Here is a 22,413-nt window from a genome sequence, read left to right as displayed (position 1 = left end):
ATTTGAAAGGAAATGGGGCATATTTAAAATATTTTTTAAAATTGGCTGTTGTGACTTGAATGCTGTGATTTAAGTTCTAAAATAAGTGGCATGGCCAATCTAGGAGATTCCCAGTGGTTGATTTGAGGAGAGTGCACGATGTTGCAAAGTTATGTGGCTGTTTCAAGTCTTTTTGAGCTAAGAGGAGCAGAAACCTGAACAGGTAATCCTTAAGATCTTGACAACACAAAACGTCTTGGTAAACAAAATCAGATGAGTGATGTTACTGGTGAAAGCTTTTCTATCTGTCTCCGGCCAGTGCATGCAGTTGCTTTAAATTGTGAGCATGACTTAGTCTTAAATTGGTTGCCAGCATAATGCTTCTCACACTCTGAATTATCCAGCAAATGTTATCCAATTACAGAATCACATTTAATGATGAACAGTGTACAGGTGTTTCACACAGTAGAAAATTGCCATGGGAAATTGCTACATAAAATTGTATGGTAGAAAGTTTGTTATCCAACTGGCATCCACTATTCATCAATTTGTGTTATTGAAACATGCGTTATAGCAGAAATACCTGTATAGCAAGTTTTGAAAGAACAGGATGGATGCACTCATTCTTTGGGACCTGGACCTTCATACCTGGTATCACACCAGCAATGTAATTCATATACTGTTGGTATGCCAAACAGCATATCCCTTCAGGTGTCATTCTAATTAGAGTCAACCAGCTGAATGTAAAATTTAAACAGATTAACTGTAGATCTGCATTAATGAGTGAAATCTTGATGACCATGCTTCTACCAATCAGAGTCCACTTCAGTCAGCACGTCCAGCCTTGCAGGATAGTTGTTAGTTTTCCCAAGAATTGGTATTCTTGGGCCATGTCCTATTGAGTGAAAGAAACTTCCACCAAATATACCTCTCTTCATCACTGGTGGAATGGAAATGTAGGACTATTGCTGTTCTGTTTATCTTTTTGTTTTAGTTTCCTATAGAGCCTACTCTGAAACACAAGTTGATTTTTCAAATCTGTCCTTTGAAGCTCCTCTAGGGTCTATGATTAACCTGGCCACGAAAAGAGTGAAAATGCTGAAACGAAATGATTGATATAGTTCAAACCATAATGAATTCTTCTGCTTCACTGTTTGCAGTAAGCCACCTAGAAGGTTCTGAAATATATGTAGCGGTTGATATATCAAGTATGTTTACTGTAAGTACTTACAAACTTCAATTACTTGAATTAGCGTGCATATAATTTTATATTGTGTTGCAGTTCTCACTACAGCTAGGGGCTATGCAGCACCTAAAGGAGCAGTTAGAACAGAGGACACAGATGTTGGAAGCAAATATTCAGCGTCAGCAAAAAGAACTTCGCAAAATCCAAGAGCAGCTTCACCTTGTCCAAGGACAGGGAGTTCAGGTAGATCAAACAGAACGGATGATAATTAAGCAGAAGTTTTTTTTTATATGGCAATCTTAGGGTCACTAATCCCAATATATCATAATTTGATGCTGAAGTAATGGCTTTTTAAATAATTCCTATACCTTGGTGTAAGGCTTTTTATTTCTTTTTGTGATGGACAGCATTGGTATGACCAACATTTGGCCCATCCTTAGTTGTACTGAATGACTGATAGAAATCTTCAGGGGATGCTTATGAGTGGACCATATTAGTATGCACTAGGAGTCATGTGTATGCCAAATCAGGTAAGGATAACAGATTCCTATAGAACAAATTACAGACAGTTGGGTTTTTACTGTAATTAACAACTGTTTGATAGTCACTATTACTGAGATTAGTTTTCAATTTCATAATTATTAATCAAATTTAAGTTTCACCAATTGCTATGATGTGATTTGAACCTGATTCTCCAGGGCATTAGTGATATTACCTCTACTCCACTATGTCCTCTTTTTGACCTTCCGTTGCACCTGATGTGCTGAAGTTGGGAGTTTTGACAACTTGGAGTCCCATGTGCACAAAGTACTTTTTCACTTCATGACTCAACTGTATGTCCTGGTTTCAGAATCTGAATAGTGATGGTTAGGTGTGTTGTTGGTCCACAGAGTGCAACACCAAGCCTGATCTTTTTCATTATGATTCAACCTTAACATAGCTAGCAGTGTCACTGAGGTGTGGTAAGGGCTAGGAAGGAACCTTGGTTAAGTTTTACAACTTGAAGAAAGCTTTTCTGATAACACTTCTGAAAAAATGGATTAGTACATTTCCATTTTGTGTTCTTGCTTCAAAAGTGAACTTCACATTTTGTCCCATTATACTCCATTTGTCAACGATTTACCCGTTTACTTGATTTATCAATATCTTTTTGGAAACTGTTCATATCCCTCTCATAACTTGCCTTCCTACCTATTTTTGTGCCATCTGCAAATTTGGCTACAATGCATTTGCTTCCATCCTCCAAGTCATGAACGCATATTTTAAACCATTACACTCATTCCTGTGGAACCCCAGTGGTTGCAGGTTACTCACTTGTAAAAGTTTTGTGGAACAGTTGTTGCAAAATTTGTAAACCACAATCTTTAAAATGAAGTGGAAGAACTCCTAAACTGAGGCAGTCTCAATTTTTTTTAACTTTGAGGTAAGCATTTGCAGAGCAGAGATTACCTTAACCGTAGGTAGTTGTAGTTGTGTGAGGTTGGATACATAACTTAGATCACATTCAGCAAGGAAGTTGATTGTGTAGAATACTAATGAACATTTTATTTCCATAACACAGACTGAAGTATATGGGGCTGAATTGTACATATTTTTGAATCAAAATTTTTGGAAGGGTTCTTGCCACAAGGCCTTGCAGGTTTTCTTGTCCTTTCTAACCAAACCTACCTCATGCTATCTTTCACATCAATTTCCACTCTATTTATCATAGAATCCCTCCAGTGGCCCACACAGGTCCACACCTGACCCTCCGAAGAGCAGCCCATCCAGACCCATCCTCCTACCCTATCCCTGCATTTTGAATGGCTAACCCATCTAACCTGTACATCCCTAAACACTATGGGCAATTTTTCATGGCCAATCCACCTAACTTTCACATCTTTGGACCGTGGGAGCAAACCGGATCACCAAGCAGAAACCCATGCAGACACTGGGAGAATGTGCAGATTCCACACAGACAGCTGCCTGAGGTCGGACTTGAACCTGTATCCCTGATGCTGAGAGGCAGCAGTGCTAACAACTGAGCCACTGTGCTGCCATGCAAATACTTATGAGAGTTCCCTTCTCCATCACATCTACAGGTCTGACTTAACAGTTTCTATCAACTTCTGGCCTTGATAGCCATTTCATAAGACTGTGCCACTCTTGTGACAACTCACCAGTCAGCAGATAGTCACTTAAAGACTGAAGTTTTTCGCACGTGCACCGTCTTTAAATCCACAGGCACTGGCATTCCAAAGCTGCTTAATTAAGGATGTATGCACAAGATGTCTGAGAAAGAGAGGATGTTATTGCACTTCTCTGATAGGGTCTTTGAGGCCCTAGTGAATGGGAACCAGCTGTTGTAGACATCAAGTGCATCTTCACACCATTCTGTATGACAGTTGGTGGATAATGATCTGCCAGCCTATTGCATTGTCTGCATTCAGGAGAAGTAATGTGTGTGCATTACATGGGGTCCTGGTGAAACTTTTGACTGTCCTTGTTCAACATCCCTAATGTTTGGCACTGTCTGAGCAAAATTGTAAATGCCAAAGAGTCCAGTGAATATGCCAGGGAGGTGCAACATACCAAGAGGTTCAATGTTGTAGAATGGTTGGAAAGTAGGCACACTGCTTGCCTCTTTGCTCCATCTTTCATGGGCTTGAGATAAATGTTATTTCCCTTTAAGAGCCCTTTGAAGGATGTGTGCTGTGACCCTCTCCCTTACCGATTCAAGTCAGTAACCCTTCTCACTATGTCATTTTCTTTTTATTGCACACTTACAAGTTCCAACACAATATAAGGTGATAATGCTCCTTTTTTCCAGTGGCTTATAACTTCATCCTGTCCATGTCAGTGAGACCTCAAGTAGCTACATCCCCTTTCTAGTAACCCATATTGTTAATCCCACTTCCCCACGTCTCTACACGACCTGCCTATATGCATCTTTACTTGTCTATCCTTCCCACCCAGACTCTGATGAAATGACCCAGACTGGTGTGATCATTCACTAGTGCCCTCCTTGAAACCAATGTGATACCCCCAAACCCCGCATTACACCTTTCCCAACCATGCTTTTTAGTATCTCACCCTAATCCTTGCCCCTCCCCACCAGAAAATCTTCTGCCCCCTATTCACAATTGTACTATACTTTTCAGAGAGCTTGGAGCCTCTAGTCCCAATGACTAATTTGCTGAGGGTCATTGCCTCACTTGCTGTGGCCGGACTTGTCCCTCATCCCACGCCACCATTCTCCCTTAGTTTCTGTGGATGGATCCAACATACTGAACACCACCTCCACCGACCTGAGCGGATGTGCAAGATGTACTCGGGCCTCTCTTGGGTGTCTATAAATCTCCTCGACTCCACTAAACTTTTCCCCAGACTTGCTGCTACAAGCAATGGACTGACCTTGGCCCACTTGGAGTTGTGGATGCACAGGTCTCCTGACTGAGAGAGAGGACCCCCCACCCTCCTCCGCCACCCCAATTTAGATGGAAATCAGATGGAATATTCTCCATGTTTGTTAATTATTGTACAGTGTTCAGCACCATCCATGACTTCTCAGATACTGATGCAGTGTGTACAAATGTAACAAAACCTGGACAACATTCAGATTTGGTCTGAAAAGTGACAAGTAACATTTGTGCTACACAAGCACCCAGCGGTTCATCATCGGCAATTACACATTAATGAGTATGATTTTCCACCTAGGAAATTTTGTGTTGCTGGTCAAAATACTATCTTCAACAAAAAACAATTCAACAAGCTCCCATGGCATTCAGTGGCATTACCAGGACTGAAACCCTGACTATCAACATCCTGGGAAGCACTGTTGACCAGAAACTGAACTGGACCAGTCAATAAAAGAGCATGGCAACAAGAACAGTTCAAAGCATGGGAAATCTGCAGCAAGTAACTTACCGTTTATCCCCCTAAAACCTGTCCACCATCTATAAGGCACAGTCAATGATGGAACACTGGAATAGTCCTGGTGGATTCAATGGGAACAGAGCTGCATAGCACCCTGCAGCCAAAATAAAACAATTTATCACAGTTTGTTTTCTGCTCGCAAGAATTTTTTTTATCTGGTTTTACACTGACCCTCCTATTCCGTAAGCCTCAATTTTACTCATCAACATTTATTTGTTACTAGTTAAACATTTTCTTAAAATTCGTAAACAATATCTACTTCGTTCCCATCATCAGCCTTTTCTGTTCATCAAAATTTTAATTTATATTAAATATTAGCTGTTTTTAATTGAACCTGCTGGCAATCCTTAATACCAGAAGTTGTTTGAGTGCCTTCTATTCTTCCATGATTATGGTTTCATATCCTTAGCCGTCACGTAAGTAGTTGCCAGGACACTTTTGCATCCTTTCTAGCGAGGGGATGTTGCATTTATCACCCTGAAATCCTCTGGCACACCCTACATATCCAGGAAAAATTAGAAGATTGTGGCAATCCCTTACTTTCCTCCTTCATTTCCCCTCTCAGTAGTTTTTGGTTTTGACACAGTTATTGCTTGAAGAGTTTGCCTGATATTCACCTCTACTTTAGTTTCATTGAATTTTCTACATCCCTCTTCATCCAAGGGGTTCTAGTTTTGTTTGCCATGCTATTTACTGTGCCTTCATTCCGTGTCTGAAGCATCTCTTCCTAACCAGGATCGTCAGTTGTTCTATTTAGATTCTTTTCCTGTCAGTCGTTGGTTCTATCTTTACTGCTAGATCCCTTCTTATCCATTTGAAATTAGTCCTCTTACAATTTAAAGTAGAATGTCTAAATTGGATCATAAATAAAAAGCTGACTAGTAACATAGGAGCACAATGATTACTCTGACAATAATGTTCCTTACAGATACTTGGTCCACTTCCCCCAACTCGTTTCCCATCACCACATCGAGTAGAGTCATAGAGTAACACAGCATGGAAACAGGCCCATCTGCCCAAACTAGTCTGTGCTGAACTTGGTGCCCACTCAGCTAATTCCAATTGCCCGCATTTGGTCCATATCCCTCTTAAACCCTTCCCATCCATGTACCTATTCAAATGTCTTTTAATTGTTACTATTTTACCTGCCTCAACCACTTCCTCTGGCAACCCATTTTATATACACACTACTTTGCAATGAAAAAGTTGCCCCTCAGGCCCTTCTTAAATCTTTCCCCTCTCACCTTAAACCTATCCCCTCTATTTGCCAATTCTCTGTTCCTGGGAAAAAGACTATGTGCCTTCATCTGTCTATATCCCTCATGATTTTATACACCTCCGTAATATACACTTCATCCCTTATTCTTCTGCATTCCAAGGAATAAAGTCCTATCTTGGCCAACATCTCCCTACTAGTACTAGCAACATCCTCATAAATCATCTTTGCACACTTTCCAGTTTAACTGTGTCTTTCCTATAACAGGCTGACTAAAACTGTACACTGTACTCCACATGCAGCCTCACCAATGACTTGTGTAACTTTAACATAACGTCCTAACTCCTATACTCAATGCCTTGAACAATGAAGGCCACCATACTAATTGCCTTCTTCACCACCCTGTCTATCTGTGATGCTACTTTCAATTAACTATGTACTTGTGCCCCTAGGTCCCTCTGTTCTGTTACACTCCTCCAGGTCCTTACCATTTACTGTATAAATCCTACCTTGTTTTGGCTTTCCAAAGTGCAACACATCACACTTACCTGTATTGAATTGCCTTTGCCAATCTCAGCCCACATTTGAGAAATTCCTCCCCTTCCTTACCCTTTACTCCAACAGTACCCCTTCAGTATGTGCATAATTAAATTGCCCCAATGTTAGCAATATTATTTCATACATTTCTGCAGATTTGCTTTTTTGCCTTGCAAGTCTATTTGGATCAAATGCTCTGAATGGCTTGCTTGTGCTATTTTTGCTCCTTAGTTCGAATTGAATGCATTCGATCCTTAACATTCCTCAATATTAGCCTCTCTTTCCAACATCACAGTGACTTCTCTAACCAGTCATGCCATCTCACCTGGAGATAGTAAGAATTGCTGATGCTGGAGTCAAGAGATGAAAATTGTGGAGATAAACATTTTCGACCCAAAACGTCAGCTTTCCTGCTGTCTCTGCTGCCTGGCCTGCTGTGTTCCTCTAAATCCACATTGTCTTATCTCTCTGATGAAGGGTCTAGGCCCGAAACGTCAGCTTTTGTGCTCCTGAGATGCTGCTTGGCCTGCTGTGTTCATCCAGCCTCACATTTTATTATCTTGTCTTATCTCTTCTGGCATCTCACCTCCTTGTCATTTCAGTCCAGTTTATATCCTTGACTATTAATCATCTAGCCCATACCATTTTCAAAACATATTTGTCTTATTTCCACATTATTATAGTAAACAAGGCTAATTTGATTTTAGTCTGGCAGAGTTAAAGAATAAGTGATAATGCACTCAGTGTGAGCTGAAGGAGGAAGACAAAACAGAAGATCAGTTAGCACGAGCAGCAAAAAGAAAATATAATTAGTGAGATGAGAGAATGAATTAAATGAATTGCTATGGAAAATGAATCCATAACAGCAACAATAGAGGGAATAGTCAAGGGAGGAATATCTCAGCCAGTGATGGGAAATTGTGAAAAGTAAGTGCAGTTGTTAAGGAGATTAAGGTAGGAATATTTACAAATTATGGAGGCTAGGGATGGTTTGAAACTTAAAATGTTGCTAGCAAGAGATGAAGTTGGAAGGAAGGTTTGAGAGAAGGGTGCCTTCTTTTGAAGTAGAACAAAATTTCGGTCAGAGGTAGATGGAGTTTCAGGACTGAAATTTACCTTGGAGCAAGTAGAGATGAGTGCGCTATTCTAATATTGAGAGAACGTGGAACTTAATACGACGGGTGTGTTTGAAGCAAACAGTATACATGCATTTAACCGAAAACTAGAGATAGTACTAGAGCCATATTTGCATAGGACGCTAAAATAGGCAGGAAAATAAGTTGCGATGAAGAAATAATAAATTTACTAAAGTTTAAAATGAGCCAAAACTTGACAGGTGAAGTTTAACGTGGATAGTGTGCCACTATCCATTTTGCCCGGAGGAGTAGAAAGGCAACCTAAACTGAGAGAAGCTTCAGTGTTTTGGTGCAAAGGGGTCTTGGTGTTCTCATACAAAAATCTAATATGCAGGTACATCAGGTAATAAGGAAGGTAAATGGAATTTTGGCATTTATTGCTAAAGGAAGAGTATAGAAGTGTTGCTACAACTGTACAAGATGTTATTGAGACTGCATGCAACTTTGGTCTGCTTAATTGATGGGAGATATAGTTATATTAAAGCAGGTCAGAGATAGTTCACTAGATTGATTCCAGGGATGAGAGGTTTATCTTATGAGATTTTGACCAGTTTAGGTCTATACTCTCTGAAGTTTAGGAGAATGAGAAGAGATCTAAATGATCTATATAATATGTTAAGGGGATTGACAAATGGACATAGAGAGGATGTTTCCAGATGTGGAGTAATCTAAAATGAAAAATCCTAGTTTTAGGATAAGAGGCAGCAAATTTAAAATAGAGATGAGGAGAAATTCGAGTGTGGTGGATGCTGAGATATAGAGGAAATAGTCAGCAACAATCAACCAGAGTTGGCAAATGCAATTATGCTGTTCTGATTCTAACTTTACAGAATAACTTCCCCTTCACCTTCTCAATGCTCGTCACTGAGTATCAGAACTGTCAGTTCTCCTTTGGAACAGTCACATTCCCTATTTTTATCTTGTTATTTGCCACTTGTCCCATTTCAAATGCCTTATGAAAATGGATATTTTTGTGAATTTAAATAATTCTTCAACTATCTCCAAATCAACTATGATGTGAGGCACCACAGTATTGCTTTTAATAAAGGAACTATAGAAAAGCATTATGATCATATAGATAACGAAATGTGAGGCTGGATGAACACAGCAGGCCCAGCAGCATCTCAGGAGCACAAAAGCTGACGTTTCGGGTCTAGACCCTCTCTGATGAAGGGTCTAGGCCCGAAACGTCAGCTTTTGTGCTCCTGAGATGCTGCTGGGCCTGCAGTGTTCATCCAGCCTCACATTTTGTTATCTTGGATTCTCCAGCATCTGCAGTTCCCATTATCAATGATCATATAGATTTTGCTTTGTAAATAACAATGGGATGACCGGATAAACCTCTAGAATTTTTAGCTCAGACCAAAAGACGTAGGAGCAGAAATTAGGCCATTCGGCCCATTGAGTCTGATCTGCCATTCAGTCATGGCTGATAAGTTCCTCAACTCCATTCTCCCACTTTCTCCCTGTAACCCATGATCCCCTTGATAATCAAGAACCTATCTGTCTCAGCCTTAAATTTACTCAATGACCTGGCCTCCACAGCCTTCTTTGGAGTGAATTCCATAGATTCACCACTCTCTGGCTGCAGAAGTTTCTCCTTATCTCTGTTATAATTGGCCTTCCCTTTACTCTAAGGCTGTGCCCTCGGGTCCTAGTCTCTCCTACCAGTGGAAATATCTTCCCAACATCCACTTTGTCCAGGCCATTCAATGTTCTGTAAGTTCCAATTAGATCCTTCTAAACTCCAATCAGTATAGTCCGAGTCCTCAAACATTCCTCATATGTTAAGCTTTTCATTTCCTGGGACAATTCTCATGAACCTCCTCTGAATCCGCTCCAGGGCCATCACATCCTTCCTCAGATATGGGGCCCAAAACTGCACACAATATTCCAAATGTGGCTTGACCAGGGCCTCTTAAAGCCTCAGTAGTACATCCCTGCTTTTATATTCAAGTCCTCTCAAAATAAATGCCAACATTGCATTTGCCTTCGTGACTACTGACTTAATCTGCAAGTTTACCTTGAGAGAATCCTGGACTAGAATTCGCAAGTCTCTTTTGCACTTTGGACTTCTGAATTTTCTCCCCATTTATTCTTCTGACCAAAGTGTATGACCTCACACTTTCCCATGTTGTATTCCATCTGCCACTTCTTTGCCCACTTTCCTAACCTGTCCAAATCCTTCTCCAGCCTCCCCACCTTCTCAATGATTCCAGTCCCTCCACCTTTCTTTGTATCATCTGCAAACTTAGCCCACAGTCCCTTCATCTATATCACTAATGTTTAATGTTAGAAATTGTGGTCCCAACACTGACCCTTACAGACCGCACACTGCCTGCCATCCTGAGAAAGACCCTTTTATCCCCACTCCTTGCTTTCTGCCAGACAGCCAATCTTCTATCCATGCCAGAACTTTGCTTCTAACACCATGGGCCTTTATCTTACTCAGCAACCTCCTATGCGGCACCTTGTCATAGGCCTTCTTGAAGTCCAGGTAGATAACATCTATTGGCTCTCCTTGGTCTACCTTGTTCGTTACTTCTTCAAAGAATTCTAGCAGATTTGTCAGGCATGACCTCCCTACATGCTATGAACATGTGAATTAGGACCAGAACTAGGCTACTTGGCCTCGAATCACTTCATATTCCTGCCTCCCCCAGTATCCTTTTGTCCACCTTCCTTATCGAGAATCAGTCAACGTGCGCCTTTAAAAAATATTCAAAGACTTTGCTTCTAATGACTTTTGAGGGAGAGTTCCAAAGACTCATGACCCTCTGTGAGAAAAGATTTCTCTTTGTTTCTGTCTTACCCAGGCAAAACCTTATTTTTAAACAGCCCAAGAGAAAACATTCTTTCCATATGCACCTTGTCAAGTTCATTTAGCATTTTATGCACTACGACCAAGTCAGTCCTCTCCCTTTTAAATTCAAGTGTATTTAAACCTAGCTGTCAAATCTTTCCTTAGAAGATATTCATTTCCAGGAATACTCTCGGAAACTTTGAGCTACTTCCAATGCAATGGGGAGGCAATGGCTCAATGGTATTATTGCTAGATTATTAATCTGGAAACACCAGCTAATGTTTGGGGGATCAGGGTTCAAATCTGCCACAGAAGATGATGGAATTTGAATTCAATTACAAATGGCTAAAATTAAGAATAAAAAGTACATTTACAGCCTTCCTAAATGAGAAGACTGCTTTTGTATTCCTTCTGCCAGACTTGGTGTGAACAACTGAAGTATAACCTCCCAACTTTTATATTCCATTTCCCTTGGATAAAATTCTGTTAGCTGTTCTAATTATTTGCTGTAAATGCATACTAGCCATACAATTCATGCAGTTGGACACCCAGATACCCCTGTGTTTCAGAGCATTGCAATCTCTCACTATTTAGATATGTTTTATTCTTTGTGGCAAAATGGACAATATCATATTTTCCCCGACTCACTTAACCTGTCAATGCCCATTGTGACTTCTTATGTCCTCTTCACAACTTATTTTCCAATCATTCTTTGCTTTATCAGCAAATTTAGTAAAAATATCTTTGTTTCTTGATCCAAGTCATTTGTATAATTGTAAAATATCAAAACTATGCAATGAAGCCTGTGATTAGAACCCGCATCACATCCTGCTAACCAGGAAATGACCCGTTTTATGCCTCTGTTTCCTGTTAGCCAGCCAATTTTCTTATGTAGAGATAACAAGATGTAGAGCTGGATGAACACAGCAGGCCAAGCAGCATCAGAAGAGCAGGAAGGCTGACGTTTTGGGCCTAGACCCTTCTTCAGAAAAATTTCTTGGAATTTTTTTGTATGTAATTTTGTTGTGGTTCACCTGATTGCTAGGATTCTGGTGCAAAATATGTGTTCAATTCATCTGTCGTCTCTCTATTTTCCATTTATTAATTCCTTGACTCATTTTCTATAGGATTAATATTTCTCATACTCTAGCCTTCTCTCCTTATCAGTCTTTTAGTCTTTTGGTCATTCTTGCTAATTTTCTCTTCTGCCTAATCTTTTGATCTGCCACCCATTTTTGCCTAATCATCTGCTTTATCTTTAAATTTGACACTATCTTCAATTGTTCTCAGTTAACTATGGATAGTAGTTTGTATCCTTGGAAATTTCCTTACTCATTGGAATGTATACTGAAATATCCCCAAAATTTCTGCCACTGCATTGCTAATGACCTATCGCTTATCCTAATTTGCCAGTTCATTTCAACAAGCTCCGCTTTCGTGCCCTCATAATTGCCCTTACTTAAGTCAAAAATGCAAATCTTGGACCCGCTTTTTCTCATTGGAATCATAGAATCCCTACAGTGTGGGAACGGGCCCTTTGGCCCAACAAGTCCACACTGGAACTCAGAGGATCCCACCCAGACCCATCTAAATATCCCTGAGCACTACGGGCAATTTAACATGTCCAATCCACCTAATTGCACATCTTTGTGACTGTGGGAGGAAACTGGAGCACCCGCAGGAAACTCATGCAGACATGGGAAGAATGTGAAAACTCTACACAGATAGTCGCTGGAGGGTGGAATCAAACCCAGGTCTCTGGTGCTCTGAGGTAGCAGTGCTAACCACTGTGCCACCGTGTCTCCTCCTTAAATTAAATGTAAATTCCAATCGTATTATGATCCTTGCTACCTCGGAATACTATCATTCTGAGGTTATTATTTAATCCTGTTTTGTCACACAGTAGCAAGTCTAGTATAGCCTGTTCTCTGGTTGACTCCAGAGCGTGCTATTCTAAGAAACTATCCTGAATACTTCCCATGAATGCCTCTTCTAGGCTAGCTTTACCTATGATTTTTTTTCCTATTCAATATGTAGGCTAAATGCCCTATGACTATCACCATTCCTTCCTAACAACACTCTACATTTTTTTCCTTTAAACTGTCCCACCATGTGTTAGGCATCCTGGACACCATTCTCACTTGTAGCTTCTTAGCTTTATCACTTCTCATCTCTATCCAAATCTCTTGTTTCTTGTATCTCTTGAACTTAGGTCATTGCTGTCTATTAGACTAATACCACCTTTTATTAACAAAGCAACTGCTCCATTTTATCCTATATTCATGACCTTCCTAAATGTCATGTACCCTTCAATCTGCAGGTCCCAATCTGTATCCTCCTACAGCTATGTCTCTGTAATAGCTGTCAGATCACCTGTTTATTTCTATTCACAGTATCAGTTCATTTGTTTTGTTTTGAATGCTTTGTGCATTACAATAGAGGTTATAGTTTTGTCCTTTTTTGTTGTTAGTCTTATATGTTGATTTAATCTTAGATATGCGTTCTCTCTTCCTGTCATGTTCAGTTTATTATTTCCCTTTTTTTTTACTTGCCATGTCTCTACTCTGATTTATTACATTTTCTTAAATTTGATCCCTTATCCCCAGTATTACTTACTTAACCTTTTTTATTTCAAATGTTTCAGAACAAAACTAAGAATCTTTTCCTTTTACAGGTTCAGCAGACTTTGCAAAGTAACCACAGGCAACAGAGCTCACTTTCCAGACAGGATGCTCTCACAACTTCTCACTGTAACACTATGATAAATTCCCAGCCCACAACAGCCAATGTTGGACAACTTACTCCTTTATTCCAAAATTCTAACCAAAGCTGCACAGTTACCACTCTTCCTCATGACAGGTTTCTCCGGTGAGTGTCTGGTTGTATATCAAGTGTATGTGAATAAGATCTGATTCACAGACCCCTGCCCTTCCAAAAGTACGGACTGTCTGGAAGCTAGCTGACTGGATGAAAAATGAATTAGAAATTTTACAAAGCATCTTTTAAAAGCATTTCTTGTTTAAAACAGAATAGGCTGGTATAATTTATTATCATTGAAACATAATTTTGGAGGCATTAGAGGAGGAAAAAATGCCATTTTAAATGCCATTCTATTTATATTTGTTCTCAATGTTCCTGTTACGTGGGCACACTTAACAGTATGTTTCTGCTCATGATTTTTGGTAATAAAGATGTGTTACTTTCACTCAAAAATACATAAATAAATGGAATTTCTGTCAAAAATTTTCATTATTTATAAATAATGTAAACAGGATAATGTTTCATGTCTGTTAAGATATGAGAAAATAATTTTAAAGCCTGATAACCACTTTAAAGAATAAAATGTTTGTAAAGGTATAAATTAGCTTTGATCTGATAGGTCTATCTGGGAAGATCCAGGAGTAATTCTGTTATTCACGTGCAATTAACACAATTAGAATGAATGCAAGAATTGATAATGCACTTCGTTTTGAGTTATTGATTGGAAAATAAAAAAAATCTATGTTCCTAGCCTTGATCACTATCGAAACATTTTCAAAATGCTTTACGTGAATGAGTTTAGCTGTGAAGCCCACTACAGTTACACAGACAACTGGCATTCGTGCGGTGGCACGGTGGTTCGGTAGTTAGCACTGCTGCCTCTCAGTGCCAGGAACTGGGTTCAATTCCACCCTTGAGCAACTGTCTGTGTAGAGTTTGCACATTCTCCCCGTGCCTGCGTGGGTCTCCAGTGGGTGGTCTGGTTTCCTCCCACAGTCTAAAGACGTGCAAGTTAGGTGGATTGGCCATGCTAAATTGCCGGTAGTGTTCAGGGATGTGTAGATTAGGAGGATGGGTCTGGGTGAGATGCTGTGAGGGTTGGTGGGCTGAAGGGCCTGTTCCCACACTGTAGGGACTCGATTGCCTCACTATTGCATATGATGGTGACTTGGAAAAATATTTCAAAAATGTGGACATCGCTGCTAGGCCAGCATTTATTGCCAATCCCTAATTGCGTTTGAACTGAATAGTTTACCAGGCAGTGAAGTGTCAATCACGTTGCTGTGGGTCAGGTGTAATATGTAGGCCAATACAAGATGATAATAGCAGATTTTCTCCCTAAAGGACATTTGTAAACCAAATGGTGATGATCAACAAAGGTTATATATGGTTGCCATCAGACAAGCTTTTAATTCTAGACTTTTTTGAAACAGAGTTTGAGTTTCATCATCTGCCATGTTGGAATTTGAACCCTTAATCTGGAACATTCAACTGGAGACTGAATTACTAGTCCAGTGACAGTACCCTACTCTTTCACCTCCACCAGATCGTATCCAAGGTTCAAATCATACCCAAGAATGCAGCAAAGGAGGGGATAAAATAATGTATCAAGAAAAAGTCATTTTATTATGTTGGTCTTTAAGTTTCGAAAAGATACAGGGAACGTTGAAATACTTTTTTTTTTCTTCCTGTCACTAGATTCCAAAAAGGCCAGCAACTTGTGACAAAGCTGGTAACTGCTCCTGCGAGATGCAGTGCAGTTATGGTTCCAACAACTATGTTCATGGGTCAAATAGTGACCACTCATTCTACTCTCATCACTCAGCAGCAAGAAGTTCAGACTTTGCCATTAACACAAAGTCAGCATGAAGAAACTACCACAACAGCTCCACCACAGTCTCAAACACCTACCCAGCAGCTACAGCAGTGTCCACAGGTATGATGACGTGAAGTTTAGTATTTTAGTTGGCTAGCAGTCTGTCCATTAATTTATCATGTTTGAAACAAGGATATAAAATGTTGCCAGAAAATCTTCATCAGAAATCATGATTGTACAATACTTTTGATACAAACTTAATGCTATAGAGTCTTAGAGTCATACAGCATGGAAACAGACGGTTTGGTCCAACCAGTCCACACCGACCATGTTTCCAAACAAAACTAGTCCCACCTACCTGAGCTTGGTCCCTATTCCTACAAACTTTTTCTATTCATAAACTTATCCCACCTTTTAAAAGCTGTAAAGGTACCTGTGTCCTCCATTTTCTCTGGCAGTTTATTCCACACACACACAACACTGTTTAAAAAAAACAATTTGCCCCTTGTGGCCTTTTTCAAATCCCGTTCTTCTAACCTTAAAAATACACCTCCTGCTTTTGAACCCCACAAACCGAGTGAAAACACTCTTTTAATTTATCTTATCTGTATCCCTCATGACCTTATAAACCTAAATAAGGTCACCTGTGAACCTTTTTATACTCCAGTGGGAGAAGTCCCTGCCTTCCTGTCTCTTTTTACATCTTAAGCCCTCCTTTCCTGGCAACATATAGGTAAATCTTTTCTGAACCCTCTCTCTAGTTTAATAATGTTCTTCTTACTACAGGACAATCAGAACTGCACACAGTACTCCAGAAGAAACCTCACCAATGTCCTGTACAACCACAATATGACTTCCCAACCCCTGTGCTTAAATTGTCTGAACTATGAAGACAAATGTGCTAAATGTCTTCTTAGCCATCCTGTCTATCCTTATAGATCGTAGAATCCCCACAGTGCGGAAACAGGCCCTTTGGCCCAACAAGTCCATTCCTGTGATGCAAATTTCAAAGAATTATGTACCTGAACCAATACCCTTCACGGCCCTATCGTTAAATGCATATGTCCCATTCTTGTTTGTATTACCAAAATGCAATATTTCAAATTTATCCATATTAACCTCAGCCTGCCATTCTCAGCCCATTCCCTGAATTGATCAAGATTCCTTTATTATCTTTGATAACCTTCTTCAGCATCCATTTAATGACCAATTTTGGTGTCATCTGCAGACTTACTAACTCTGTCTCCTAAATTCTCATCTAAATCATTTATATAAATGACAAACAAAAGTGAACCCATTACTAATCCCTGTGGAACACCGCGGGTCACAACCCTGCAACACCACTCCATCTCCTACCATAAATCTATTTTTGTTTCCAGTTAGCAAGCTCACCCTGAATCCCATGTGATCTAACTTTACTAATTAGTCCACTGTGCAGAACCTTGTGAAAGGTTTTACCAAAATCCAAGCAAGCGACGCCTAATGCTCTGCCCTCAATCTTTTTGGCTACTTGCTCAAAAAACTCAATCAATTCTGAGGCATGATTTTCCTTGCGCAAAACCAACCGACTATCACTAATCAATGACAACAAGGTGTAAAGCTGGATGAACACAGCAGGCCAAGCAGCATCAGAGGAGCAAGAAAGCTGACGTTTCAGACCTAGACCCTGCTTCAGAAATGCATTCAGCTTTCCTGCTCCTCTGATGCTGCTTGGCCTTGCTGTGTTCATCGAGCTTTACACCTTGTTGTCTCAGATTCTCCAGCATTTGCAGTTCCCACTATCTCAATCCCGAATCAATCCTTGCTTATCCAAATGCATGTAAATCCTATCTTTCAGAATCACCTTCAACAACTAACAAACCACCAGTGTCAGACTCACGGATCTATAGTTTCCGGCCTTCTCCTTACAGCCTCTTTTTAAAAAAGACATAACATTAGCTACCTTCCACCCTCAGGTACCTCACTCACTTTAAAACATGTATCCAAGGAATATCACCAATTTTTGTCAAATACAAGAATTGACATATTGATTCAAGTTTAATATGTTCTGCATTTTTACTGATACTCCACTTTAGAAGACACATTGCTTTTTGAGATAAAAGTTTAAAGGAGAAGATAATTTAGGGCATCATGAATATTTTTAATATTAAATGAAGAAAGAATTATTTTATCTTTTACAGAAATTCCTACCTTTGTAAGATTATTTCAGATGTATTTCCTCCAATTCAGTTGATTCTGCTGAGTGCTTTAGTTAACATCAATCATAGGACTTGTCAGTAACCATCTCCATAGGAATAACAGTGATAATGCGAACTGCAGATGCTGGAGAATCCACGAATACAAAGTGTGGAGCTGGATCATCTCTGATGAAGGGTCTAGGCCCGAAACATCAGCTTTTGTGCTCCTGAGATGCTGTTTGGCCCGCTGTGTTCATCCAGCTCCACACTTTGTTATCCATAGGAATAAGACTCTGCTACAGCTGTTGTGAAAACCTGAAGAGTAACTTTGGTACTGGCAAGGTTCATTCACCAGATGTGGGTGCCACTGGCTCGGTCAAAATTTATTGCCCAGCCCTAACTGCCTAGAGTGTGATTAACAGACAATCGCACTAATATAGGTCTGAAGTTGTTTGTTGATAAGACCAGGCAAAGAAGGCAGATTTCCTTCCTAAAATGTCATGAGTGTACCAGATGGGCTTTTGCAACATTTAACATTGGTTACATGGTCACCATTAAGCTGCTTTTGTTTTTAAAATTAAATTCTAATTTTCACCATGGTGGGATTCAAACTTGTGTTCTGGGAACATTAGCTTGGGTTTCTAGATTACTAGTCCAGTGATTACATCACTGCACCATCCTCACTAGAAATGATCTAAAAGGTATATGATTTTCCTAATAGATTTTTAAAACTCACCTAAATATACTTATGGGAATTTCTGAATTCTGAAAATGTTATAGTATTTCCTGATTTCCTCTACAGTAGATACATTGTTATTCTGTCAAAAGTTATGATGAATAACAATTTATCATAGTAAATGAGTCAACTTGTTGGCAATTATAATCTGTTGAGTTCATTGTCAACTAGCCCTCATTTTCTGCTTCAGCATATTGTCATTGAAATTTTGCATGTTTTCTTGTACATAAAAATGTTTTGTTTTAGCTGTAGGGTGATTTTGAAAAAATGTAGGCATCTAGATTTATTACCGTGGAGCAATCTATCCAGTTTATTCTATCAGCCACTTTCCCTCTACAACAGATTGCTATCACTTATCAGCAGCTCTCAGCACAGGATTTATAGCTTATCAGATCCTTCTAAAGCACAGTCACCATAACCTCTGGTCATTTAAAAAAAAACAGCAGGATACATTGGCAACTTAAATTTATCATTTAAAAGAATATGGTGTTTTGAAGTCAGCTGCTAACTTTGAAAGAAAGCTGCTGTATTCAAAGTTGAAAGGCACATGTTCGTCATAAGGTGCTTACAGCGCTTCACTACTGTCACATTGATGCAGCAGAAAAAGATAGATTTTTGATTTGAAAGATTACGAGCTCCTTAACACTTGATTTGTAGTCGGCAGTTCCATCTGCTACAATCTGTAAAACTGCAATGCCCACTGTTAACAATACAAACATCTGTCAACTTCAGTAAAATATTATTGTATTGACAATTTTATTTGTAAACATAAGTTATAAGTTGCTTCTTTAAATTGTATAGAATATGGTATTTGTTGGGTTGCTTTCTCTGTAGTGTTCAGATTTTTCAACTATTCTGGTGAGAATTGAAGGGATAATTTAATGTGTCAGCTAATATATTGAGAACATTCTTTGTACAAATACTGCTAAATATTGTGTAAATAACCAGGAAATATCAAGAGAATTTTTTTGTATGTTGCATGAAAGTGTTATTTATTTGTGAGATTTTAAACATTTTAACTTTTATTATGTAAAGGATAAAAAAAAGTTTGTCTTTATTGTTCACTCAAGTACAGAACATCTACAGGTTGACTTCTTTCAGGTGCTAATGCGTCCGTTTGTTTATTCTACTATCTTACAGGATAAGATGGGCACAAATTGTGTTTTTAAAAACTTAATGAAATTTATGAAAAGGCTGCTTTACTGTTTTATAAACAGAGCATTCCTGAAGTCTGACCTTGTTTTCATCTCATTCATCTTAATTTACAACTGAATTGGCCAAGACTACTGCAGTACAATATTTTTATTTTAAATTAAACTGTAGAACATAATGATTTATTTACAAAAAGTGACAGTGTATATTTCATGTGCAGTATCCTAAAACACAGCTTGCACAGGTTAGTGTTACTTAAGACATGAGCTACATTTGTCTTAATTTGATATTGATTCAGTACATTAATATAATTTTGCATTATTTCCTAAACTCTATTTTTAACCAAAATATATAAAAACAGTAACAAAACCTTTGCCCACTTCCATATTTCTAAAATATTATGTAATCTAAACAGGAGGAAATCTTCAGTGTGGTATTGTCAAAGAATTTTGTAAAATTTCTGTCAGTTAGACCTTATAAGTCCAGTTCTATACCATAATGTGCCATTAAACAAACTGATATTCTCAGATAACTTTGTTAAACTATATTTACATGAGACTTAGAAGAAACACAGCACCTATAATAAAAGTTCCAAAGCACTCTAGTTAAGGAAAATAATATTTCTAAAGATTCATTCTTAGCATTTCTAATGTGGAATTGGGTGGCTCAGTTTTTAGCACTGCTGCCTCACAACACCATGGACCCAGATTTGATTAAAGAACAAAGAAAATTACAGCACAGGAACAGACCCTTCGGCCCTCCAAGTCTGCGCTGATCAAGATCCTCTGTCTGAACCTGTCATCTATTTTCTAAGGGTCTGTATCCCTTCACTCCCTGCCCATTCATGTATCTGTCCAGATACATCTTAAATGACGCTATCGTGCCTGCCTCTACCACCTCTGCTGGCCACGAGTTCTAGGCATCCACCACCCTCTGTGTAAAGAACTTTCCACGCATATCTCCCTTAAACTTCCATCCTCTCACTTTGAGCTCATGACCCCCAGTAATTGAGTTCCCCACTCTTGGGGGGGGAAGCTCCTTACTATCCACCTTGTCTATACCCCTATGTGTTTGTAGACCTCAATCAGGTCCCCCCTCAATCTCCATCTTTCTAATGAGAATAATCCTAATCTACTCAACCTTTCTTCACCGCTAGCGCCCTCCATACCAGACAACATTCTAGGCCCGAAACGTCAGCTTTTGTGCTCCTGAGATGCTGCTTGGCCTGCTGTGTTCATCTAGCTTCACACTTTGTTAACCTGTCAGCTCTTGTACTCAGTACCCCGTCCAATGAAGTAAAGCATGCCGAATGCCTCCTTGACCACGCTATTGACCTGCATAGCCATCTTCAGGCAACAATGGACCTGAACACCCAGCTCTCTCTGAACATCAGTTTACCCCAGGACTTTTCTGGCTTGAATGCCTGGATTTATTCCAGGTGTTCCAGCTTTCTCTGACAGACCAACAATGGGCAAGTTAGGTAGATGGGCCATGGTTGTCCCATGCTTTTCAGAGGATCGGTGAGAAACTCAATGGGCCAAATGACCCCTCCTCTGCACTGTATGGATTCTATAATTTGGAATGTTAAATTACAATTTTGTAAGATAACACTGGCACTTTGATTTGAAAGAAATAATCAGTGATTTTAATGACTTTTTAAAATGTGCCAACATCAGTAGGCGTGTATGTGTGTGTGTGTGTGTGTATGTATGTGTATATGTGAAAAATGGTCAAGTTTAGTACTCTTCCTCCAAGTTGTATTTAATCTGATAGATACAACCTAGACGCATGTGTGGAGGTTGGGGGACAGGGGAATGTTATACCATAAGGTATAAACACAAATATTAACACTAAGCACTTGAATCAATTTGATTGGCAGGGAGTATGGGCCAAAAATACATTTAGGTCAAATAAACGAGTGAAGTGTCAAAATCGAGACAGATAAATGCATTTCTCATGATTCACTGCTGCGAAAACTAAATATGACAGCAATTTTTAAAAATCTTCTACATTTTATAAACTCTGCCTGAATGATATCTGTAATTATGCTCCTAAACCAAGCAACTAAGACATCCAAGGAGGAAATTTGTTTAGTCTAGAGTAAGGTGCCAGTTTTCCCTTTTTGGTAACACCTGGGAGTTTAGGAACTGGCTTAGCTATAGAAATACTGTGTATATGCTGGACTGTTGCCTGGTGAAATTTCAACTTATTTGTTCAGTTGAAACAACCCCAAAGGCGAAATATTGATTGGGGGTAAAGTAACTAGAGCAGATTGGAGAGTGTTTACTTTAGATCTGATAATCTGCCAGACAGTTGAATTTAATTAAATTATTCCAGTGCTTAAAATATTGTTAAGTTGCCTTGCTCATCTGTCAGATGACTGAGTTTGCCAGAGGATTAATATTCTGTTTCCTGCTGTGTCATCTTGTGTTGAGATGACAGAGTCCTTAACAGCACAGGAGGTTAGACCTGTACTAGCCATCCCACAAAGTAATTCGCCCCTTCCCATTCTCCTGCCTTGTTCCTGCAACTGTGCACATTCTCTCTTTTCAGGTAATAGTCAAATTTTCTTCGACTGCCTCAATTGAACCTTCTTTTCCCACACAGTCATTTCAGACCATAATCACAGTGTGAAAAAGTCGTTATCACTCATTCTGCCCATAACTGGCAACAATTTCTCCATTAATAGTGTTTAGACCTGTCATGATTTTGAATACCTTTCATCAAATCTTGGTTTTCTGTTCTCCAAATAAAACTGACCTTTAGTGGGACAGACCCAGAAGAGGTATACAATGTATACAGTTTGGAGGGGAGTCGGGGGTAGGGGTGGCAGTTGCCCTGGGATCCTTCAACATTTCTTCTGGACCATATTAAATCTAATGGCAACAAGTAAAATATGGGCAAAGCACTGAGTGTGGCAAAGGTGCACAATATATTTCAATGTGTGTCACCAGGGAGTGACTCAGTAATACCACGACGAAGCAAGCTCAACAATTCATA

General features: G+C 39.4%; 1 protein-coding gene across 2 annotated transcripts in view; it reads left to right on the top strand.

Moving 5' to 3' along the window:
- clocka (clock circadian regulator a) overlaps window positions 1–19,596 on the top strand; it is a 140,372-nt gene extending 120,776 nt beyond the window's left edge. Inside the window, exons 16-19 of one of the 2 annotated variants that reach the window (XM_048535276.2) lie at window positions 1,262–1,408; window positions 13,447–13,640; window positions 15,231–15,468; window positions 19,402–19,596. In XM_048535276.2, coding sequence (XP_048391233.2) covers window positions 1,262–1,408; window positions 13,447–13,640; window positions 15,231–15,468; window positions 19,402–19,533 — 711 coding nt within the window. In that variant the 3' untranslated portion in view covers window positions 19,534–19,596. Of the gene's footprint in view, window positions 1–1,261; window positions 1,409–1,572; window positions 1,696–13,446; window positions 13,641–15,230; window positions 15,469–19,401 lie in introns of those variants that run through there. The other variant, XR_007248000.1, reaches the window with a different exon arrangement.
- Window positions 19,597–22,413: the final 2,817 nt, after the last annotated feature.

Source organism: Stegostoma tigrinum, chromosome 1, assembly GCF_030684315.1.
Source record: "Stegostoma tigrinum isolate sSteTig4 chromosome 1, sSteTig4.hap1, whole genome shotgun sequence".
NCBI lineage: Eukaryota > Metazoa > Chordata > Chondrichthyes > Orectolobiformes > Stegostomatidae > Stegostoma > Stegostoma tigrinum.
This window is presented reverse-complemented; position numbering and strand designations above follow the sequence as displayed.